At 36.3% G+C, this 26,140-nt stretch overlaps 1 protein-coding gene across 7 annotated transcripts in view; it reads right to left on the bottom strand.

Annotated features, from left to right (window-relative positions):
* Window positions 1-26,140, bottom strand: part of LOC138164923 (cytochrome P450 2J2-like) — a 49,673-nt gene that overhangs the window by 19,338 nt on the left and 4,195 nt on the right. For 2 of the 7 annotated variants that reach the window (XM_069092889.1, XM_069092890.1), the window contains exons 2-5: window positions 25,920-26,085; window positions 9,047-9,196; window positions 6,857-7,017; window positions 4,230-4,406 (exon numbers count right to left, since the gene is read on the bottom strand). In XM_069092889.1, coding sequence (XP_068948990.1) covers window positions 4,230-4,406; window positions 6,857-7,017; window positions 9,047-9,196; window positions 25,920-26,085 — 654 coding nt within the window. The remainder of the gene's footprint in view (window positions 1-4,229; window positions 4,407-6,856; window positions 7,018-9,046; window positions 9,197-25,919; window positions 26,086-26,140) is intronic. The other 5 variants (XM_069092893.1, XM_069092894.1, XM_069092891.1 and 2 more) reach the window with 4 other exon arrangements.

Here is a 26,140-nt window from a genome sequence, read left to right as displayed (position 1 = left end):
AAAAAAAAAAGAACAAAAGGAAGAAAATCATGACATAATAATAATATTAAAAAGAAAATGAAAAAAATGAAAATAAGTTTTGACCTGCATTCAGATTTGGTCAGTTCTTTCTCTGGATGTGAATCATTTTTCATTATAAGTTTTTTGTACTTATCTTGGATCACTGAAATGCTTGAAGGGCTAAGTCAATCATAGTTGATTATCACACAGCATTGCTGATACTGTGTACAACATTATCCTGGTTCTACTCACTTCACATTGCATCAGTGCATGTAAGTCTTTCCAGGCTTTTCTGAAATCTACCTCCTCATCATTCCTTTTAGCTCAATAGAATTCCATTATATTTGTATGCAATATCTTATTTATCCATTTCCCAAATGAGGGACAACCCCTCAATTTCAAATTCTTTACCACCACAATTAAAAAAAACCTTGCTATAAATATTTTCATACATTTTTGTCCTTTTACATTTTTAAAGATCTCCTTATATAGATTTACTAGTGATATTGGTCAATCAGTGGGTTTGCACTGATTGATTTAAATGGATATAGTTCCAAATTGCTTTCCAGAATGACTGGATTAGTTCACACCTCTGCCAACAATACATTAGTGTCCCAAATTTTTCCCATTCTCTTGATCATTTATCATTGGCCTTTTATTTCATATTAGCTAATCTGATAGGTATGAGGTGGTACCTCAGAGTTGTTTTAATTTGCATTATTCTAATCAATAGTGATTTAGAGCATTTTTCATATGCCTATTGATAGCTTTCATTTCTTCATTTGAAAGCTGCTTGTTCATATCCTTCTACCACTCATCAGTTGGAAAATCACTCGTATTCTTATCAATTTTTCTCAGTTCTCTATGTATTTGAGCAACGAGGCCTTTATAAGAGACATTGGCTATAAAAATTGTTCCCAAGCTTTCTGCTTCCCTTTAATCTTGGTTGCATTGACTTTGCTTGTGCAACCCCTTTTTAATTTAATATAATAAAAATCATCCATTTTACATTTCATAATGTTCTCTATTTTTTCTTTGATCATATATTTGTCACTATAGATCTGTCAGGTAAATTATTCCTTTTTTTCCTAATATGCCTCTCAGCATCAACCTTTTTGTCTAAATCATGTACGCATTTTGACTATATCTTGGTACAGAATAAGATGTTGGTCTATACCTAGTTTCTGTTTTCCAGTTTTTCCAGCAGTTTTTGTTAAATAGTGAGTTCTTCTCATAGAACCTGATGTCTTTGGGTTTATCAAACACTAGGGTTCTATAGTTATTTACTACTGTGTCTTGTGCACCTATTCAGTTCAACTGATCCATGACTCTGATTTTTAGGCAGGACCAGATAGTTTTGATGATTGATGATTTTTAATATATTTTGAGGTCTAGTACAACTGAGCCTCATTCCTTTGGATATTTTTCATTAATTCCTTTGATATTCTTAACCTTTTGTTTTTCAAGATGAATTTAATTGTTATTTTTTTCTAACTCTATAAAAAAATTTTTTTAGTACTTTGGTATTGCACTGAATAAGTAAATTAATTTAGCCAGAGCTGTCATTTTTATTATATTGACTTTGCTTACACATGAGCAATTAATATTTTACAAATATTTGGATATAATTTAATTTGTGTGAAAATCATTTTGTAATATTTGTTCATAGATTTCCTGGGTTTGTTTTTGCAAGCAGACTGCCAAGTAATTTTTATTGTCTACAGTTATTTTAAATGGAATTTCTTTTTCACATCACATACAAAGACTCACTCATATGTTGATGATCTATGAGGGTTTATTGTATATTCTGTAACTTTGCTGAAGTGCTTAATTATTTCAAATATTTCTTTGTTTATTTTCTAGAATTCTTTAAGTATACCATTATATCATCTAGAGAGCAAAAGCTTTGTTTCTTCATTGCCTATTTTAATTCCTTCAATTTCTTTTTCTTCTTTTGTTGCTAAACCTAAAATTTCTAATACAATATTGAATAAGAGTTGTGATAATCAGCACACTTGTTTCACCCCTTATCATGTTAGGATGGCTTTTTATCTTTTCCCCATTATAGATAATGCTTTTTGATGGGTTTGGATAAATGTTATTTATCATTCTAAGGAAAGCTCCCATTATTCCTTTACTTTTTAGTGTTTTTAACATGAATATATTGGATTTTGTAGAAACTTTTTTCTGCATCTACTGAGGTAATTATATGACTTCTGTTGATTTTGTTATTGATATGGTTAATTATGTTGACAGTTTTCCTAACTTTGAACCAGTCCTACCTTCCTGGTATAGATCCCACCTGGTCTTACTGTATGAACTGTGTGATATATTGCTGTAATTTCATTTGTAGTATTTTATCTAAATTTTTTGTCTCAGTATTCATTAGGGAAATTAGCTTATAATTTTCTTTCTCTGTTTCAACTCTTCATGGTTTAAGTATAAGTGCCATATTTGCGTCACACACAAAAATGGTAGGAGTCCTTCTTTTCCTATTTTCCCAAGTAGTTTATATGATATTGGAATTAATTGTTCTTTTCAGTAGAATACACTTGTTAATTCACCTAGACATGAGTATTTTTTTCCTTAGGGAGTTCATTGATATTTCAGTTTCTTTTTTTAAAGAGGTTTAAGAATTTTTCTCATTTTCTTATAATCTAGGCATTTTATGTTTTTGTAAACATTTATCCATTTCACTGAAATTGTCAGATTTATTGGCATGTAATTGGGCAAATTAGCTCATAATTATTCCTTTAATTTCCTTACTTTGGTGGTAAATTCACCCTTTCTATTTTTCACACTGGTAATTTGGTTTTCTTCTTTTTTAATCAAGTCAGCCTATTCTATATCCTTTTTTATTTTTCATAAAACCAGCTCTTAGTTTTATATATTAGTTTCCTTACTTTCAATTTTATTAATTTCTCCTCTGATTTTCAATTTGGTGCCAGTTGGGAAATTTAAATTTATTTTTAATTTCTTTGGTTTCAGTTTCTTCATCTGTGAAAAGGAGATAATACTGCTGGTAGCTATTTCATCGCATTGTTTGGAGAGTGGGAAAAAAAAAAACCCTAAATATTTTGTAAGCTTTGAAGCACTATATGCATTAAGCAGTAGTTTTATTGTCATTTCTTCACATATTATTTTTCTATGTAAGAGTACCTATTTCACCCCAACTGATTCATTCTTTTAATAAAAAGAAAACAAATAATATCAAAATGCTTCCAAATTTGTCAGCTATTTTTCCTGTAATTCCATGAGGTAGGTAGTGGGAATAATATTGTGCCCATTTTTCAAAGGAAGATACTGAGACTTAGAGAAATGGCTTGTTCCCAGGTAAACTTGGCTGATGAATTCAGGATGTTGAATTCAAATAGAGGTCCTGTGTTCTTGAACTATACAGGATGCATTCACAAAATCCTGAAGTTGGAAAAGAACTTCAGTGGTGAAACTCAAAGAGAAATGGGACCACTGAACTATATGTAAGGATCCCTGGGTCTACGTATTGACTTATGTTATCTATGTCCTAATGTATTTTTATTTATTTTGTTAAATATTTAAATTAAATTTCAATCTGATTCTATAGTACTCAGAAGTGAAATGGGCTGCAATGCTGTCCATATGTTTGTCCATTGCACATATTCCCAAAGGTAGTTGTAATTCTATCACATATATAAAATTGATAATTTAACTTATTTTTACATTCTTGTGAACATACACACAATAATTCTGGATATGATAAGGATTTGATGGAATATCTTAATGTTATAGAAGAAAAAATGAGGTGCAGAGAGACAAATTCATAGGAATGAAATACCAGGGCCAAGACTTAATCTCAGTCAGAGTAGGATCTAATGAAAAGGACTTTGGATTTGGAGATAGAAAGAACTGGGTTCAAATCCAGCCTCAGATTCCTTAATAGCTGTGTGACTGGAGCAAGTCAATTACCCTCTCTATATCTCAGTGTCCATCCATATAAAATCAGGGGGTTGATCTCAGCGGGCCTTATTGTTCTTTCCAGTTATAAATAAAAATAGTGAGCTCTCCACTAGCAAGCTCCATTACTCATACTCTTTAACACCAAGGGTGGTCAGGGAAAGAAGGTATTTACATAATGAGGGAGATGTTAATTTTTTTAACATTTTAAAACACTTATCACCCAAACTCTGCACAAAGTTTTTTTGTTTTTTGGTTTTAAACACAAAGTCCACTTTTGGTGTTATCTCCATTACCTTGGACAGCTCCTTCAGGTAAGCATCAATGAAGTCCAGAGTCTCCTCTGTGTTTAGGTCTTCCTTATGTTGTTTGATCACATGTTTTACAAAAGACTCTAGCTTCTTCCATTCTCTAAAAAATTTCTGATGAGATCCTGGCAGGAATTTCATTATCCAAGGAAATATATTGAAGAGCTAAATAATATAAAAGGGGACAGTGGAGGAGGGATGAATGTTAGTTCCTCTTAGGCTGCCATATCCCTTCATCTTCCTTACCATTAGGTAAACCAGGTTTCTTGACCTTTTTTGTATTGTGGAATTTACTGTAATTCCATGTCTAACCAGTCCTGAAATCCACCCTCTCTGTAACCACTGTCTATCCTTCCATGTGATTGCTTTCCTAGTAGTTTGGCTGGTGTCCAGTCATCTTTGTCTCATACATCAGCCCCTTGCCCATGTCCTGATGCACTAAATTACTCTTTCAAGATGACATTAACATAGGCAGCCTCACAACCCTCTAAGAAATAGGGAAGAAGTTCTTTCTAAGGAAATTGATAGCACTTGGGTCATTAAATAAGGGCCCTGTTATCCCCACAGAATTCCCTTCTCCTGAATTTCCATTTTGCTCCTCTTAACAAAATAAGACCTAATGTTACTCACTCCTTTCCCTCATTTTCTTCCATAGTCATACTCCTGAGGAGTAAGAGAAATCATGAACCAGATGGAGTGCTGGAGTAAGACTCAGGAAGACTCAAGTTAGAATTCTCAGATACTTATTAGCTGTGGGACAAGTCATTAATTTCTCTTAGCTTCTGTTTAATTTTTCTGCAAAAATGGGGATAATAATAGTAACTATCTCAAAGGGTATTCTGAAGGTCTAAAGAAATCAGTCAATCAACAAGCATTTGATAAACACTTACTCTGTGCCATGCATTTGATTGATGATAGGTATACAAAGAAGAGGGGGAAATGCCAGTCCCTGTCCACAAGTAGCTCACATTATAATGGGAGAGACACTAGTACATGCAAGATATTTGCAGAGTGAATGAAAGGTAATCTCAGAGGGGAAGGTGCTAGCAGCTGGAGTGACTCCTGCAGTGGAAGGTTAAATTTGAGCTGATTTCTGAAGGAAGTCAAGATGAGGAGTTGAGAAGGGAGAGCATTCCAGGCCTGAGGGACAGCCAGTGCAAAGGCACTGAGGGGGGAACAAATGAATGTAAAGCTGTTTACAAACCTTAATGTAAGCAATTCAATCCATGTCTCTGATTGTTTCTCTTCTCATTCTGTTTCTCTAGTTATCTGTCTATGTCTGTTGTCTCAGAACCTCTCTCTCTTCCTTCCTGCTTCCTGCTCTCTCTCTTTGTCTCTTTCTGTCTATGTCTCTGTCTCTCTGTCTCTGTCTCTCTGTCTCTTTCTCTCCATCTCTGTATGACTCTCTGTCTTTGTCTCTCTCTTGCTCTCTCTCCTCCCTCCACTGCAGAGATGAGGATAAAATTCCTGGTTTCCCTCAAGCTTTGCTCAAGAGACAGCTTTTCCATGAAGCCTTTCCTGGTCCTCTTGGCTTCAAATGTAAATAATACTGAAACTTTTCCCATTATATTTATTTATTTGCATACACACTCACTTGAGGGCATGTTGTCTCCTTCAATAGAAAACCAAGGTCAGGGTATTTCATTTTTGTCATTGTGTCCTCATCTCCTAGCACAGTACTCGGCACACAGTAGATTATTAATAAATGTTTGTAAATTGATAATCTTGGTAAAGATCTTAGAAAAACTTAAAAACTGTATAGATATTTGCATCCCATTATTTGGAGATCACAGTGTTCTGGGAAAGCATTGTGTCCCCTGTAATGTGAATTACAGTTGAAGATCTTCCCTGCCCATTAATAGGCCTCACCTGGAATCCAATAAAGTAAGCTGGATTAGGGGAAGCTTGTTTTTCAAGAAGCCCCACACCTTTTGTTAATTTCTAATTTGGCACTGGGTCAGGAGGGTTGTGATGCCCTCTGGCTCTGAAGAAGGGTATATATACTCTGAGGTTAGCATTTTGCTTTGGGGCTCACTCATGGAAAAAATGTTCATGCAATTTGGCCAGGCAAGACTCTGGGTAACCATTAAGGAATCCCCCTGCTTTGAAAACTCAGATGTCAGTGTTTCTCTTTCTGGTAACTATGTATGTATTGCTGTGGTCAGACAGTTGGAAGCCTGTCTGTTGGTCTTTATGCTATTATTTCTGTAATTTTTCTGAAGCTCAAGGTGCTGACTTTCCCCCCTTAACTAATAAATAATGCATATGTTTAATTAAAATAAGAATGTTAACCCCTTTAAAGTTGCTCAAAGAACCTGTCCCAGCAGCCCTTGTGTGTCCTGGTGTCATTGGCCTTACACTTCCACAGGAGTTGCAAGTAGCATTGCTGTCACATCCCCCAAGCATGTTCTTTCATGTCACTCTTTACAAAAGTCTTTTATTTCCTCCCCTTTTTTCAGTCCCATTTACTGCCTGTGGGAACTCACTCACAAACTGACTCAGCTCCTGCCAACCAATCACAGCCATGCTTCTTTTCATGCTTCTTTTCCCATGGAGGAAGTACAGGGCCAAATAGAGGCTGGATCTACCCTAAGCATTAACGGAAGGTCTGTTACCTGACACTCCCAGCTGGCTTCAAGCACCGTGACAGTATCCAAACTCTTTAGGAGCTCCCGAAACTGAGCATCGTGGTAGTCAAAACGACGTCCAAAAGTTATGGAGCAGATGATATTGGAAACAGCATTGTTGATCTGAAAGTGGGGGTCAAAGGGCTGTCCTGTTGACCAGAAGAGAACAAGAACAGGCTACTCTTCATTTAACTCATGTTTTTTAAAGGAACCTAGCAGAGCTTTCTAACCTTGTCTCCTAAACATTTTTTCCCCTCATCTTCCCCCACCCCCAAATAACTACCAGCACATATCTCCTTTATTATTATTATTGTCAGTAACCAGGTACTGCTTAGATAGATGTGAGATAAAAGAATACACTCACTTGTTAATGTTTAATTAAGACTTGGAATTGAATTGGCATATTTTGCTTCAATATAGGTTACCTGTGACTTTGGGCAAATTATTTATCTGGTTTGCCTCCATGTATTGTACATCAGTAAAATGAGGGGCTTGGATCAGATGACCTCTGAGACCCTTCTAGCCTCTATCTATGGTTCTATATGTGAAATATCATGTGCATAGGTTCACAAAGGTGTGCCCATTTATGTAATGGGCATATATGTATCCATCGATGTATGTGTGCATATACCAATACCCATGACTACATACACCTGTGGACTATGTGTGTGCATGTGAGTAGTAGAGCTGAAATTAATAAGTGGAGATACTGAAAAGGAAAAATATGAGAAGCTGAATAAGGAAGGGAGCCAGTATAAGGTAGTGTGTAAGGTACTGGACCTGGGGCCAGGAAGACCTGAATTATTTTGGACATTTACTCAAATCCTTCCTCAGACATTTACTAACTGGGTAGCCTTTCTTCTAGTGCATTCCCACTTTTGACTGCATCTAGTTTCTCCTGTTTATAGAGTATTTGTACACTGTTGTTTGCACATTGTTTCCCCCTTTAGAATATGAGTTCTTCGAGGAGAGAGATTCTGTCTTTTCTTTCTTTATATCACAGGATTTAATACAGTGCCTGGAGAATAGTAGGCACTTGATATATATTTATTGAGTGGCTGAGTGACTTTGGACAAGTCACTTAACTGCTCTACTCCTCAATTTTCTCATATGTAGAATGAGAGGGAAGGTTGGATTGATGGGCTCCAAGGTTCATTCTTGCCCTAAATCAATGATAACAAGTGGAAGCAGCAGAAGAGATGAAAGGGAAGTGGGGGAGGATGGGAAGAGGAATTAAGGGAAAACGTAGCAGCATAGAAAGAGGATGAGAAGTAGAAGAATGAATGGCTATAATAACAACATTGGTGAAAAGAAAGATAACTTAGAGAGACTTTAAGAACTTGGATCAATGCAATACTAACCAGAGTTCCAGAAGGCCAACAATGACACCTGCCACCCACCCCCTGACAGACAGGTGATGGCCTTAAGTTATAGAATGACTTATATATTTCTGGCCATGACAAATGGAAGAATTTCTTTTGTTTGACTATGTATATTTGTTACTAGGGTTCTGGATTTCCCAGTGAGAGGAAGAAAAGGAAGGAAAGAAAATAAATGATTAATTAAAAAATTAAAATTTAAAAAATGCAGTCAGTAATATGGATACATGTGTATGCATGCATGTGCATGCATGATAATGAGTAGGAAGAGGAGAACAAGGCAAAAGAGAAAAGAAGAAAGCAAAGGATGAGAGAGAAGACACCGAGGAAAGGAAAACGGTGATTCAGTAAGTAGAAAAGCATGAGGATAATTAGGAAGAAGAAAGAATTAGAGAAGGGCAGCAGGGGAGAATAGAGGCAGGTGTGTGTGTGTGTGTGTGTGTGTGTGTAGTTCCTGGAATGACTAGCCAAGGCAGGACTCCATGTGTGGCATTTGAAGAATTGAGGCATGTAGGGTCTATTTGTTGATGTCAGAAAATAATTATAATGGTATTTAAGACAATGAACCATCAAGGGGTTCCTTCCTTAATTCCTTTCTTTTCTGCTTGATTTCTTCCTAGAGTACAATGTTGGGTCTTTGTAGATCTTCCCCAGGTTTGGGGAATGGAATACTTTGTCTCTCTCTGGTCCAGGGATGACCTGTCTCTCCCATCCACAGATGCTGATTCTCTTTAATGATCATTTGGTCAAAAAGACAATCAGAAGCCATTGAAAATATCTCTGCCTGACCAGTGCTCACCTTTTTCTTCCCTGATAGCCTCAATGAGATACCTGGCCTCCTCCTGGATCCGATATTCCAGACTCTTCTTTCCCAAACCAAAGTTTCTTAATGTCATTAAGGCAAATCTTCTTTGTTGTCTCCACTCTTGGCCATTTGACATTAATAAGCCTAAATAATAATGATAATAATTTATATCAATATTTCAAGAGATCTGTAATTTTATTGGTGTGGTTATTCCCTCTACCAGCAATGGAATTCAACTGAACAAGCACTTAAAAAAAACAGCTACTATGTGTCAAACACTGCACTGGGTATACAAATAGTAGGTGCTAGACAGTTTTTGCTCCCAAGAAACTCAAACACAAGCTGGGGAAATAAGACTTTAAGTTTGACTGGAGGGTATATGGAAATACCTGCAGTCCTAAAGCCAAAGGGAGAGGTTAAGGCACAGAGGTCTGCAGGGCCTATAAGTAGGTCATGTAACTTGGGATACATAAGTATGAGTTTCTGACTTCCTCAGTCAGAGGTGACTGACTGCAGGATGACTTTATGCTTTGGAGAAGACAGCTATGTAGAGGGGAGGGAGCCAAAGGCCAAATCTGGACGGGCAGATCCATTGTGAGTGTGCTAAGTCACCTCATGTGGCCCTTGTTGACTTCATCAGTATCATAGTCCAGGCAAGGCAGTGATGCCCTTGACCCATGTGTGCTGGATATGCCACAAGCAGACTGGTATCCCCCCTCACTTTTCTCTGTGTCACCTGGCACGTGTAAGGCCCCTACACCTTGTTGACAGTGCGATATTAAAAAGTCAACCCCATTTCTCTCTACCCAAGAATGGAGAAGGTAGACAAAGGACCATGCAATACTCCTTTCCCAAGGAGAATCTTTGCTATGAAGAACTTGCGAACTGGGGCCTAGAGAAGGTAAAGAAATTACCCAAGATCACACAGGTAAATCATGGTAGAACTGAGATTCAAAGTAAGACCCTTAGACTCTATAGTCTGTGACCTTTTCATTATTTCTTGCTGTCTCATAAGAGTATGCTTTCTACTCTAAGGCTGGCCTCTTACACACATGCCATAAAGGGCCTTCATTTAGACAGGGAAGGCCTTTTGGAATATAGCAGTAACCACACTTCTTTTGTTAGCCCAAGTTTGGGTGCCCCAGACTGAGATGTTTTCACCTTTCCTCAAAGCAGGCTCTCCTTGTTGACCTGATTGGTGGACTTTGATTTTCTCATTGTCACGAGAGTCCTGTTTCACCAGTATTTTAGAAAATATCAAATTACAGAGAGAGACAGTTTACAAGGATGAAAAGATGCTTAAAAATGGCAGTATCCTTGACAAAACAAAATAGGAAAGAAGCAGAATAATGTGTCTATGCCAAGAGAATGAGAGGAACTCACGGTGGTTGGAGATTCCATATTAAACCTTCTGATATACAGGTTCTCTCCAATAACCCTGTAATAAGTCATAGGTTATTGTTAACATAAAAATAGATAAAAGGAACTAGTAGAGGGGCGGCTAGGTGCTGCAGTGAGTAGAGCACTGGCCCTGGAGTCAGGAGGACCTGAGTTCAAATCCAGCCTCAGACACTAAACACAAATAAAAACTAGCCATGTGACCTTGAGCAAGTCACTTAACCCAAATCGCCCTCCAAAAAGCAAAAAAAAAAAAAGGAACCAGAAGAAAGTCAGTAGAATTTTATTGATGGTGTCGTGTGGAAGAGAGATTAGCTTTTTTCTGCTTAGCACCCTAGAGCAAAACAAGGAGCAATCAGTGAAAAAATATAAGGAGCAGAACTGAAGTTGGAGGACAGGACAAGCTTCTGACCAGTTAGTATTGTTCTAGAGAGTCATGGACTTCTCTGAAAGGTGGTGGGCTCCCCATCCTTGAAGGTCTTCAAGCAAAGTTTGGATGTCCATTTTTGGGAATGTTGAGAGGGCATTCCAATTCAGGTCCAGGCAGTCTTAGGCAGTTACTAAGGTCCCTTATGCCACTGAAATCCCACAGTTCTCTCAAATGTCAAAGTATACACCCTTAGCCCTTTCAGTAATTCATTCAACTAGCATTTTAAGGGAATGAATATATGAAAAGCCTTGAATTAAGTGATAATAGAGGTACAGGCAGTGTTAGATTGTCTGAGCTCTAATGGAAATAAATTTCCATCTTGTTGGGAAGGTAAGCCAGAAACTCCTCCATAAATGCATAAATGTCAGCCAACATACCTTTATTTTTATGTCTTGGGCACTGTGATAAGCACTGGTATGGGTCATTATTATGAATTAATACACAAGTTCAAAACTAGTCCAAATTTCCTTGATATCAGACACAGGAGAATTCATTATTGACAAGGGAAAGCTTCCTGGAGAAGGTAACTTTTTGAATTGACTCTTGAAAGATTTCAAGAGACTAAGAGGTGGAGAAGGAGAATATTCCAAATGAAGGGCATGGCATGGAGTAAAGGCATAGTTCATAAGCTAGAACTTTGGTCTTGGAGGTAAGAAGACCTGGGTGTAAATCATGACTGATATTTATGAGCTCCCAGCTTTGTTAACCTCATCTGTAAAATGGGGGTGGGGGTTGTACTGGGAGGCCTCTACATTTTCTTCCAGCTCTTAATCTATGATTCTAGTATAGGCTGGGGATGGGGGGGTGGCATTTGGGAAAGAGTACATAGGCTAGTTTGACTAAACTGTAGGGAAAACAAACACGATATGTCACAAATCAAGATGGAAAGATTGGCTGACGGTCCATCATTGATGTGGTAAAGAATCATAGACCTTTAGAATGTCCAAACTAGAAGAATTCAATCTGATAGAACCTAACTCTAATTGGACCCTTACTATGCATGGCCAATCCTTCTATTCTGCCCTTAATGAATCCCTATGAAAGTCTTTATGGTGATATTCCAAGCCTCTGTCTTCTCTCCTCCACTACCAAGTCAAACATAGGGCAGATGTCTAAGCCTCCAAGCCTCCTTCTTCTAGAAGAAGATGTTCTGCCAGGGGTTTCACTTCCACACCTTCATTCCTTAAATTTTAGCACAACTAATTCTCCTCCTCTCCTCTCAATAATAGAATAGGTGTCTTTAATCCATGCTAACTTCTTCATCTTTGTTCTCATCAACTCCCTCCACCCCTTCCCAGTCACCTCCCACCACCTGTCTCCTCCAAGACTATGACCTATAAAAGTTTAAAGAAATTCAAGAAAATATTGAAGAGAAAGTTAACTAATTGGGAAAAAAAGAGATGCAAAATCTTAAGGAAGAAAACTCCTCATATACTGGAATTGGGCAAGTGGAATCAAATGGCATTATAAGACACTAAGAAATTATAAAACTAAAAAAAGAGGACAATCTGAAAAATCTCATTTGAACAATAAACAACTGATCTTGAGAACAGATTGAGGAGAGGCAATATAAAAAATTATCTGTCTACCTGAAAGTTATTACAAAAAATATTCTGTATAGAACATTACAAAAAATTATTAAGGAAATTGCTCTGAAGTTCTAGAACAAGAAGATAAAGTAAAATAGAAACAGTCTACTGATTAGCAAATGATATTCAAATAAAAACACTTATATGAATGTCATAGCCAAGTTTTGAAACTCCCATATTAAAAAAGAAAATATATTTATATTGAAAATATATTTATATTGCATAATATTACAAACAATTTAAGTACTGCAGAAAAGCATTCACAATTTTACAAGACCTAACAATTCCTATGCTAAAAGATCACAGGGCTCGAAACATTATATTTCAAAGGGCAATGTAGTGGGGGTTGCATCAAAGACTAGCTTATCCAATAAAGGTGAGTATAATACTGAATGAAAAAAGAAAGGATTTTTGATGAAGTGAAAAACTTTCATATATTTATAGCAAAAGACCAGAACTCAATGGAAAATTACATATAAAAGTTCCTGAAGAAAGATAATGAAGTCATTAAAGACTAATTATAAAGCTCTGTTTAAAGTCAAACTATTTATTCATGACATATGAATGAATTATTAATACTAGTAATTAAAAATTATTATAAATAATAGCATTCTTTAAATTATTATCATTATTGAGGTAGTTTGAAAGAAAAGTTGTAGCTGAATTTTGTAATGAAATGATTATTAAAAGACAATTGGGTAGGAAAATGGTTTAAGGAGAAAGTATCTCATAAAATTGAAGCATGAAGGGAAGAATTAAAACAGAGGAAGCAGGCAGGGGTGGAGGGCTGCTAATATTGAAATTTCTCTCATCTGGGTTGAAGAGGAAACTATATATATATATATCTGAAGAGCTTTAGAAATCTTATGAATTTCTAAAGAGGTGAGAAAACTGGAAAATAAGGTGAGCGAGAGACTCTTAGAAACATATATAGATTGAGATTAGGAAGGTTGGATAAATAGACAAATGAGGGAATTTTAGAGGATGGCTAAAATAAGGAAAAAAAAGGGTAAGGGGAGAAGATAAGTTAACAGTGACAAGTTAAAAATGGTTGAGAAAGAAAATATTAAAAATAAAATGGAGTAAAATTCACAGATAGTAATTATAACTTTGAATGTCAATGGGATGAACTCACCCATTAAATGAAAGCAGATAACAGAATGGATTAAAAATCAGAGGTCTATGAGAGATACACACACAACTGAAATGAAAGGTTAGAGTAGAATTTATCATGCTTCAATTGATGCAAAAAAAAGCATGAGTAGCAATTATGATCTCACACAAAATTATGGCTAAAATAGATTTAATTAAAAGAGATAAACAAGTGAACTACATTTTGATAAATGGTACCAAAGACAATATAGCAATGTCAACAATGAAGCTATATGCACCAAACACTATAGTAGCTAAATTTTTAAAAGAAAAATTAAATGAATTACAAGTGGAGATAGATAGTAGTTCCATAATAGTATGAGTGTTTAATCTTCTGCTCTCAGAACTATATAAATTGAACCAAAAATAAAAAAGAATGAAGTTAAGAAAGTAAATAGAATTTTATGTAAACTAGATATGATAGATATCAGGAAAGAATTGAATGGAAATAGAAAGCAATCCACCTTTTTCTCAGGGTTGTACCTTTATAAAGATTGGCCACATATTACTACATAAATATTTTATCATCAAAAGCAGAAAACCTAAAAGTATCATTTACAGATCATAATTCAATAAAAATGTTTGTGATAAGTGACCAAGGAAATATAAATTCAAATTTAATTAGAGATTAAACAACCTAATCCTAAAGAGTGAGTGGGTTAAAAAACAAATCATAGAAACAATTAATAATTTCATTAAAGATATTGACAATAATGAGGCAACATATCTCTAAATAGTTACATCAATGAAATAGAGAAAGAGCAGACTAATGAATTGGGTATGCAATTTAAAAAATTAAAAATCTATTAAACACCAATTTGTAAATTGTAAAAAAATAAAGGTGAGATGTATACAACTGACAGTAAAAAAATAAAACAAAAACTATTGAATTAAAAAATAAAACTAGCACTTGGTTTTATGAAAAAAATAAACTTAATAGATAAAATTGGTTAATATGATTAAAAAAGAAAGAAAACCAAATAACTAGTATTAAAAATGAAAATTATGAATATATTGCTAATGAAGATGAAGTTATAGTAATTATAAGGAGATATATTTTTTAGTTTTGTTATTAAAGTTGACCGTTTAAGTGAAATGGAAAATATTTACAAAAATATAAATTGCCTAGATTGGCAGAAGAGGAAATAGAATATCTAATTAGACCTATTTTAGAAAAAACAAATTTAAGGGGCCATTGATGGGCTCCCCCCCCAAAAAAAAGCACCAGGACCAGATGAATTTATCTGGTGAATTCTATCAAATATTTAAAAGTTAACTACTTCCAATGTCAAACAAATTATTTGGAATGATAGATAAAGAAGGGATTCTATCACACTAATTTTATGGAACAAATCTGATACTGATATCTAAACCAGGAAGAGAGAAAACAGAAAAAAGAAAATTACAGACCAATTTCATTAATGACTATGGATACAAAAATCCCAAATAAAATTCTAAACAAGATATGACAAAGATTATACATTATGATCAAGTGGGATTTATACCAGGAAATAAAAGGAAAACTATTAACATTTTTGATTACATCAATAATAAAAAAAAAACCATGATCTTATCAATAAATGCAGAAAATGTTCTTTTTTGCAACAGCCATTTATATTAAAAATAATTGAACTTATTGATGTAAATAGATTTTTCCTTAAATTTATTCAGAGCATTTATCAAAAACCATCAGCAAGCATTCTTTGTAATGATTATAAACTGGAGGTCTCCCCAGTAAGATCAGGTATGAAAGGATACCTACTGTCAATAATATTATTCAGTATTGTATTGGAATTCCTAGCAATAGCAATAAGTGAAGAAAAAGAAATTGAATGAATCAGAATAGAGAATGAGGTAATAAAACTGTCACTTTTTGTTGCTGATATGATGGTATATGTGGACAATCCCAAAGGTGAAACAATAATTTTAGAGAAGTAGCAAGATTTAAAGTGAATCCACATTAATCATCAGCCTTCTTATGTATCACAAAATTCTTCAAAAAGAGATGGTAAAAAATACCCTACTTAAAATAACTAGCTCAGGCCAAGTCCCACTTGGTTATTGTTTGGGTCCAGATTGACTCAGAATGAATGTAAATAGCAATTGTTTCTGTTTTGGTTTTGGTTAGAAACCCTGAGGGCTACTCCTCCCAGATTTAGGTTTTTTTTTTCTTTTTCTTTTACTAGGTCAAGATGTCTTTCTCTGCCTCATTTCTTACCTAGCTTTAATCACTGAAAAGGAATTATCTCAGTCAAACTGAGACCTGTTAAAGACCTTAGCTTTAAAAAAGTCAAGGTCTTCCACTGCATTTAGGTCCATCTCCAGTCATTCTGATCTATATGTTACCACTGGACCCAGATGACTCTGGAGGAGAAAGTGAGACTGGTGACTTTGCACAGCATTCCCTCAGTTAAATTCAATTCACTTGCATATCATGGTATCACCTCCCTAAAGTCATGGTTCTTTCTGAGAACAAAGAACAAACAACAACAGAACAGTATAAAAAACCTGGGAAACCACCTACTAAATAATTCCAGCAACTATATACAAAATTATTTTTAAAAATACACTTTTATACAATGTAATCAGATTAATTGGAGGGATTAATTGTTCATTGGTAGGCTAGGTCAATATAATACAAATGATTGCTCAAAATAATTTATATATCCATTTGGATATATAAATTGCTTAGTTTTGTTATTAAATGTGACAATTTAAGTGAAATGGAAAATATTTAGAGAAATATAAATTGCCTAGATTAGTAGAAGAGGAAATAGAATATCTAATTAGACTTATTTTAGAAAAAAAAATTAAGGGGCCATTAAAAATCATTTTAAAAAAGCCATAAATAAACCATCCCAATTAAATTACCAAAAAAAGTTTTATTTAATTAGAAATAAATCATAACAAAATTCATTTGGAAAAAAAGTAAAAAATATCAAAGGAATTAATGAAAAAAGTTAAAGGGGGGGAGCAGTACCAGGTATCAAACTGCATTATAAGGCAGTAATTATTAACACTATATGGTACGGGCTAAGCAGTAGAAAGATAGATCAATGGAATAGGGTAGACACACAATTTATAGCAGTAGATAAACATAATATTTTATTTGGCAAGAGTAAAGAATTAAGATTTTGGGATAATAATTATTTGGTAAAAATTGTTTGGAAAACTGGACAACAGTATGCCAGAAATTGTTCATGGACCAATATCTCACCCAATTTACCAATATAAGGTGAAAATGGATACATGATTTAAATATAAAGAATGACGTGGAAGATATTACTTATCAGATTTATGGATAGGTGAATAATTTATGAATAAAAAAGAGATAAAGCGCAAAGTCAGATAAAAATGAATAATTTTGATTACACCAAATTTTTAAAAAGTTTAGTACAAGGAAAGCAAATATAGCCAAGATCATTTGGAAAGCAGAAAATTGGGAACATATTTTATAGATATTTTATAAGATAATAGTCTCATATCTACGATATAGAGAGAACTTCATCCAATCTAAAAGACTTTGAATCATTCCCTAACTAATAAATATTCAAAGTTATGTGAAAAGGTAATTTTCCAATGAAGAAATCAAAACAAGTTATAGACAGAGGGAAAAAAAAATATTCTAGTCATTATTGACTAAGAACTGCAGATTAAAATAACCTTGAGATATGATTTTAGACCTACCAGATTGGCTAAAAGGATTAAAGGTGATGGCAACCAGTGGTGGTGGGGCAGTAGAAGTGTGCAAAAATTGGGACACTAATTCATCATTAGTAAAATTGTCAATGGATTCAGCAATTCTGGAGAGCAATCTGGAAGTATACACAATGAGTTACTAAACCACCTATGCCCTTTGATCCAGTAATACCATTACTAGGTCTATTTCCAAAGATGATTAGGGAAAAGAGAAAAGAACCTATATGTTCTAAAATGTTCCTTGCAGCTCTCTTTGTGGTGGCAAAGAACTGGAAATTGCAAGAATGCCCATCAGTTGTATGAACAAGTTGTGTTATATGATTGTGATGGAACACTACTGTGTTATAAGAAATGATGAACTCAATAATATTAGAAAAATATGAAAATCCTTGCATGAAATAATGGAGAGTGAAATGAGCTAAACCAAGAAAAGATTGTATAGAGCAAGAGCAATATGACTTTGGGTAAAAGGTGACTGAATAATCTATGGAGCTACAGAACCCAAAAAATGTCACAGAAAAGCTAACTTCCCCCTGAGGACAGCTCGGCAGTCTGGCAGGAAGCAGCCAGCTCAACGTGTTGGGAGCTGAGCACAGCCCCACATGATTCCAAGGTTTTAGCCTCAGGGAGGCCACAAGCAACCATTGGCTGGAGGGACTTCAGATCATCAGCAGCTATGGTTGTTTCCAGAATTATCAACACATACATGCTAAGACAAAGTGAGAGGTCAGTGCATTGTGGACTTTGGGAACTAGGAACTGCAGTGTGGTCTGCCTTTGCCACCAGGGCAAGAAGCAGCTACGACTTCGTGGCCATGCCTCCACCTGCCATGTGGCTGCTTCAGACCTCCTGGACTGCAGATTGTAGGGGGAAAAAGTAACGAGTCTGAGGGTTAATTTCTCTTGCTTTAACCTGCTCATATATGGATTGCTGTCTAGGGTGGAGGTATGGGGTGTGTGACCAGTTTGCCAGAGTGTGGGGAGGCTTCAGAGAAGGCACCCAATTAATAGCTCCAGCAGCTGAGAATACCCCAGCAATTGGAATAAAGCTCCCATCTCTGGTATCAGAGTTCTACTGTGGAAAAAAGCTCAAAAGTCAAATAATTAAGTGGCAACATGAGCAAATGAGGGAAGCAAGGCAAGCACAGTAATCATACTTTGGACTACTTTTTTGGGGACAAAAATAATGGGGGCATGGAACAGGAGAAAGACAATGAAGTCAGAACTCCTGCACCAGAAACTTCCAAGAAAAGAATAAGCTGTTTACAATAGAGAAGCTTAAGAAGGATTTTGAAAACCAAATGAGAGAAGTGGGGGAAAAATTTGGATGAGAAATGAGAATGATGCAAGAAAATTATAAAATGAGAGTCAACAACCTGACTGAAGGAAATAACACCTTAAAAATAGACTAACTTGGGGTGGCTAGGTGGCACAGTGAATAGAGTATCAGCCCTGGAGACAGTAATACCTGAATTCAAATCCGGCCTCAGACACTTAACACAAAAATTAGCCTTGTGACCTTGGGCAAGTCATCTAACCCCATTGCCCTCCAAAAGGCAAAAAAAAGACTAACTCAAATGTCAAAAGAGGCTCAAAAAGCCAATGCGGAGAAGAATGCCTTAAAAAGCCAAATTTGCCAGATGGAAAAAGAATCTCAAAAGCTCACTGAAGAGAATCATTCTTTCAGAATTAGATTGGAGCAAATGGAAGCTAGTGACTTTATGAGAAATCAAGATACTATAAAACAGATCCAAACAAAAGAAGAATAATAAGGTAATGTGAAATATTGCATTGAAAAAACCACTGACCTGGAAAATAGATCCAGGAGAGAAAATTTAAAAATTATTGGACTACCTGAAAAACATGATAAAAAAAAGAACCTAGAAATCATCCTTCAAGAAATTCTCAAGGAAAATTGCTCTGATATTTTAGAACCAGAGGGCAAAATAGAGGTTGAATGAATCCACCCATCACCTCCTGAAAAAGATCCCAAAAAGAAAACTCCCAGGAATAATATAACCAGGTTCCAGAGTTCCCAGATCAAGGAGAAAATATTATAAGCATCCAGGAAGAAACCATTCTATTACTGTGGAAACACAATCAGTGTAACACAGGATCTGGCAGCTTCTACACTGAGGGATAAAAGGGCTTGGAATAAGATATTCTGGAGGTCAAAGAAGCTGGGATTAAAACCAAGAAACGACTACCCAGCAAAACTGAGTATCACGTTTCAGGGTAAAATATGGTTATTCAATGGAATAGAGGACTTTCAAGCATTCTTGATGAAAAAAACAGAGTTGAATAGAAAATTTGACATTCAGATACAAGAAGAAAGAAAAGTATGAGAAGGTAAAAATGGAAAAGAAATCATAAGGAACTTATTAAAGTTGAACTACTTACATTCATACATCAAAAACAACAATTGTAACTTATGAAACTTTTCTCAGTATGAGAATATTTTAAGGGAAGAGAAATGAGTGTGTGTGTGCATATATATGTCTATATAGGAGTTTATATGGGCATATGTATACATATGTGAGTATGTGTACAGGTATACATAGACAGAGGGTACAGAAACAGTTGAATAGGAAGGGATACTACTTAAAAGATGAAATTAAGAGATGAGAGAGGAATATAATGAGAGGAGATGGAGAAAGATAGAATGGGGTAAATTATCTCATATAGAAGAGGCAAGGGAAAACTGTTACAATGGAGGGCAAGAACAGGAAGGCCAAAGGGAATGAGTCAACCTTATTCTCAATGAATTTGGCATAGGGAGGGAATGACATACACACTACATAGGGCATCTCACCCTACATGAAAGTAGGGGGGAAGGGGATGAGAGGGGGGATGATGGAAGGGAGGGCAGGCTGGGGGGAAGGGAACTTGGCAGCACCCACTTTTGAAAAGGGACAGGATCAAAATAGAGAATAGAACAAGTTGGGAGTGGGATGGGATGGAGGGAAATATAGTCATTTACAATATATCCACTATGGAAATGTTTTGCATAGCTACCCATGTACAACCTACATTGAATTGCTTACCTTCCCAGTAAGGGAGAATGAAGAGGGAAGTAGGGAAAGAATCTAGATTTCAAAGGTTTTAAATCAAATGTTTAAAAACTATATATCATTATTATTATTATTTTACATGTAACTGGGAAATAAGATATACAGGCACATAGGGCATAGACATCCCCCATGCCCTACTTGAAAGTCAGAGGGGCGATGAGGGAAGATATAGGAGAGAGCAGATTGGGGGAGGGGATATTCAGTGGGATTGCTGTTTTGGGGTGGTGGGTAGGAGAAAATGGGGAGAAAATTTGTAACTCAAAATCTTGTGGAAATGAATGATGTAAACTAAAAAATAATTAAAAAAACAATACACTACAAAAAAAAAAGAATGACTGAGTTAATAAATTATTTTGTCCACTGTAAAAATCTAAATAAACTATAAAGGGAAAATGAAGAAAGACATTATCTGTATCCAGAGAAAGAAATGTAAAATAGAATTATTTATAGAATAATTTTACATGAATATCTCTAGGGAAACCTACAAAGGAATTAAAAAGAAAAAATAGAAATGTACATGATATTTTGTTTATTTGAAGATGGGGCAGAGCCAAGATAGCAGGGTGTAGCTAAGTTGGTATAGTAAAAGAAGGGACTTGCTTCAGCTTGCCCCAAGATGCTTCCAAATACCTGTAAAAATAATTCTAAACAAATTCTAGATCTGTAGAACTCACAAAATGACAGATTGAAACAAATCTCCAACCCAAGACAGCCTGGAAGGTCAACAGGAAGGGTATATGACACTGGGCTGGGAGCAGAGTGCAGTCTGGACTGGGCTTTGCCAGATGTAGAAGGGGCTGGAGCAGGCATAAGGGGACTGAATTGCTGGCAGCTGTAGTGATTTCCAGACTTCTCAACCCATAAACACTGAGAATAATGTGGAAGTTCAGCAGGAGAACTCTGTGGGACCAAGGTAAAAGAGGAGCAGGGGCAGTCTGGCCCCAACCCTGAGGCAGCTGAAGTGGCTGAGGTGGAGGTGACTGTGATGGCAGCAGGAGCAGCAGTGACTTCTTCTGAAGCTCTGGGCCCACAGATGGTGGGGGATCCAATGACTGATTAAAAAACTCCTGAAGCCTTGGACAGTACACCCACCCTCAATCCCACACCCATTGGAAGTAGAATCCTGCCTTGACAGGGAGTTATAAAGTCAAGTACTTGACTAGGAAGATGAGTAAACAATGTAAAATAAGTCAGACTAAACAATCTTACTTTGGTGACAAAGAAAATCAAATCATACAACCAGAAGAAAACAAAGTCAAAGCTCCTACATCAAAAGCTTCCAAGAAACATATGAATTGGCTGCAGGCCATGGAAGAACTCAAAAAGGATTTTGAAAATCAAGTAAGTAGAGGAAAAACTGGGAAGAGAAATGAGAGTAATGAAAGAAAATCATGAAAAGTGAGTGAACAACTTGCTAAAGGAGACCCCCAAAATACTGAAGAAAATAATACCATAAAAAAATAGACCAAAATGGCAAAAGAGGTCAAAAATTCAGTGAGGAGAGGAATCCCTAAAAAAGCCTAATTGGCCAAGTGGAAAAGGAGATACAAAAGCTCTCTGAAGAAAATAATTCTTTCAAAATGAGAATGGAGCAAATGGAAGATAATGACTTGATGAGAAATCAAGAAATTATAAAACAGAGCCAAAAGAATGAAAAAAAATAGAAGACAATGTGAAATATCTCATTGGAAATACCACTGATGTGAAAAATAGAACTCAAAATCTTATGGAAATGGATGTTAAAAAGGAAAAAATTAATTGATTAATTGAAAAAGAAAAGAATATTTTTTTGTTTTTTTATTTTTTCAAATGCTTTATTAACTTATGATTTACATCATTCATTTCCACTAGATTTTGCGTTACACATTTTCTCCCCATTTTTTCCCCTACCCCCCGCCCCAAAATAGAAGTTCCACAGGATATCGCTCCTCGAATCGGCTCTCTCCCATATCTTCTCCCAAACCCCTTTCAACTTTGCCAGTAGGGCATGGTTTCTACGCCCCAGGGCCTATACATCTTATTTCCCAATTACATGTAAAATACTATTAATAATAGTATATATATTTGAATAATTGATTTTAAAACTTTGAATTACAGATTCATTCCCTTCCCCCCTTGTCACCCATCCTCACTGGGAAGATAAGCAGTTCAGTATAGGTTGTACATGTGTTCTTAATGACAAACAATAACATAGTAGATATATTGTAAAAGACTGACTATATTTCCCTCCCTCCTATCCCACCTCCCTCTTGTTTTATTCTCTACTTTGATCCCATCCCTTTTCAAAAGTGGGTGCTTCCAACTTCCCTCCCCCCCCCAGCTTACCTTCCCTTCCATCATTCCCCCTCTCATTCCCTTCCCAGCCTACTCTCCTGGAGGGTGAGATACCCTATTTAGTGTGTATTTCTTTCCCTCCTCAAGCCAAATTCAATGGGAATAAGCTTGACCCATTCCATTTCGCCTTCCTATTCTTCCCCTCTATTGTAACCATTATCCCTTGCCTATTCTATATGAGATAGTTTACCCCATTCTGTCTTTCCCCATCTCCTCTCATCATATTCCTCTCTCACCTCTTAATTTCACTTTTTAAGTATCATCCCTTCCTATTAAATTGGTCCTGTGACCTCTAGATATGGATACCTGTAAACATGTATACACACATTCACATATATATTCATATGCCCATATACCCTCATACATACATACATATATATATATATATATACACACACACATATATATACACATATACACATATATATTCCCTTCAAGTACTGAGAAAAGTTTCACCAGTTACAATTATTGTTTTTCAATGTAGGAATGTTAATAGTTCACTTTGATAAGTTCTTTATGATTTCTTTTCCCTGTTTACCTTCTCATGCTTCTCTTGCTTCTTGCATCTGAATGTCAAATTTTCTATTCAGCTCTGGTTTTGTCATCAAGAATGCTTGAAAGTCCTCTATTCCACTGAATGACCATATTTTCCCTTGAAACATGATACTCAGTTTTGCTGAGTAGGTGACCCTTGGTTTTAATTCCAGCTCTTTTGACCTCTGGAATATCATATTCCAAGCCCTTCGATCCCTCAGTGTAGAAGCTGCCAGATCCTGGGTTATCCTGATTGTGTTTCCACAATATTCAAATTGTTTCTTCCTGGCTGCTTGTAATATTCTCTCCTTAATCTGGGAATTCTGGAACCTGGCTATAATATTGCGAGGAGATTTCATTTTGGGATCTTTTTCAGGAGGTGATTGGTAGATTCTTTCAACCTCTATTTTGCCCTCTGGTTCTAAAACATCAGGGCAGTTTTCTTTGAGAACTTCCTGGAGGATGATTTCTAGGTTCTTACTTTGATCATGGCTTTAAGGTAGTCCAATAATTTTTAAATTATCTCTCCTGGATCTATTTTCCAGGTCAGTGTTTTTTCCTATGAGATATTTCACATTGCCTTCTATTTTTTCATTTGTTTGGATCTGTTAAATAGCCTCTTGATTTCTCATAAAGTCATTAGCTTGCATTTGCCCCAATCTAACTCTGAAGCAATGATTCTCCTCGCTGAGCTTTTGAGATTCTTTTTCCATCTGGCAAATTTGGCTTTTTAAGGCATTCTTCTCCTCATTACCTTTTTGAGCCTCTTTTGCCATTTGAGTTAATCTATTTTTTAAGGTGTGATTTTCCTCAGTCAGGCTGTTGACTCTCATTTCTTAATTTTCTTGCATTGTTCTCATTTCTCTTCCCAATTTTTCCTCCACTTCTCTTATCTTCTTCTTAAGGTCCTCTATGGCCTGCAACCAGCTTATGTTTTCCTTTGAAGCTTTTGGTGCAGGAGTTCTAACTTCACTGTCTTCCTCCTGCTCCATGCTTTGCTCCTTTTTGTCCCCAAAATAGGAGTCCAATGTTGGAATCTTCTGTCTGCTTTGTTTCCTTTGCCTGATCATGTATCCCCTCAGTCACTTGACCCCTGGGCTTTTTGCCACAGTAGGACTCTGCCGCCAGACAGGGGAGATTTTGTCCCAAATGCTGGGGTTTTCTCAGTTGCTGGAGGTATTAGATGGATACCCTCTCTGAGGCCCCTACATGCTCTGGCAAGCTGGACACACACCCCAGAACCTCCACCCTAGACTACAATACAGATCCAAGAAGGTTAAAGGAAGAGCGAGTACCCCTCAGACTGGTGTTTGGTCCCCCTACACTCTGCATGCCAGGAGCTGAAGCTTCCATGTGGCTCTGGCTGTCTGTGCCAGCATCTTAGCAACTTCTCATGCCAGGGGTAAAAGTCACGCACTCCCACTTACTGGGTCCCAAAGTGAGACTTCACTGACTTCTCACTTTGTCCTTCGCATCTATGTGTTGATAAACCTGCAAATGGTCACAACTGCTGCTGATCTGTAGTCCCTCTGGCCAGGGGCTCATTAGGCCCGCCCTGGGGGCAAAGCCTCAGAGTGGGGCTGGGCTCTACTCCCAGAGTGCTGAGTTGGCCAATTCCTGCCAGCCTGCCAGGCTGTCTTCATTGGGAGGTTAGCTTCTCTGTGTCATTTTGTGGGTTCTGCAGCTCCAAAGTTTGTTCAGAGTCCCCTTTTTACATTGATTTTGGAAGGTGGAAAGTGGAGCCCAGGGGAGGTCCTGCTTCTACTCTGCCATCTTGACTCCACCCCCAAAAGAAAAGAATATTAAAGTTGTACATAGTAATTTGAAGTTTCATGTACAATTATATTTTTTGTACTGTTATAAAAATGCTTTTTTTGTTCCATAAATTAAAAATAAAAGAAATTCTAAAAATTTAAAACAAAACTAAACAAAGAAAAAAATGTCTTTGACCTGAGGTTTTGATTTTACTGTATTCTTCCAGATGCAGGTAGATCTGCTGGCTCCTATGTCATCATGTGGGTCAAAGGGCCAAAAGGCAGAACCATAAACCTATAGAGCTTCAGAATTGGAAGGGATCTCAGAGGTCATGCAGCCTAACTTGGACACAATAAATAACACCAACAAATGTAGTGATTAGCTTTTACTTGAAGACCTCCTATGAGGGGAAATCTACCACCTCTGAAGAAAAAACATTTCAATTTTGGACAGCTGTCTTGGTTAGGTGGATTTTCCCAGCATCAAGCCAAATCACACCCCTCTACAACTCTCACTCTGCTGCTAGTTTTGAGGCCAAGACCTTTTCTATTAACAGGTCTTCAAACACTCTAAGACAGTCTTCATGCCTCTCTTTACCCTCCAACTTACTTTTCTTGTCCTCAAGTCAAACACTTTAAGCTCCTTCAATTCATCCTCCTATAGGATGAATTTGAACACCATTCACCATCCTCATTTCCCTCCCATTCAATCCTGTTCCTCTCCCCCCTCTCTCAGACAAGAATGAAGGAAACTTCAAAGGTCCATTTTTAAAAATCATGTTTCTTCCAGCTACAAGACTTCCCTAGTGGGTTGAAGTTTTTCAGTTGTGATGAAGTACTATAGTCAAAGAGGTCTTTCAAAGAATTCTGGAGAAGAAAAATATTTATCCCAATTCAAAGAACTCACCATGAGTTTTAAAAACATGGAAGTGGACAGGAATTTGAGGACGATCAATAAACACCTGGTCTTGGTTAATGAGGACCTCCTTGATCAGTGGCATTCCAGATACTATCAAAAAGGTAAGATTGCCAGCACTTGTGCAGACAACATTTCCTTTCGGGCTACTTTTTGTCTATACTGTTATCAGATAACATTCTAGCAATGTGAAACATCAATTCCAAAGAAGT

The sequence above is a fragment of the Petaurus breviceps genome, unplaced genomic scaffold (assembly GCF_028583685.1).
Source record: "Petaurus breviceps papuanus isolate PSGF00001 unplaced genomic scaffold, PetGlider_PUasm1.0 207, whole genome shotgun sequence".
Taxonomy (NCBI): domain Eukaryota; kingdom Metazoa; phylum Chordata; class Mammalia; order Diprotodontia; family Petauridae; genus Petaurus; species Petaurus breviceps.
This window is presented reverse-complemented; position numbering and strand designations above follow the sequence as displayed.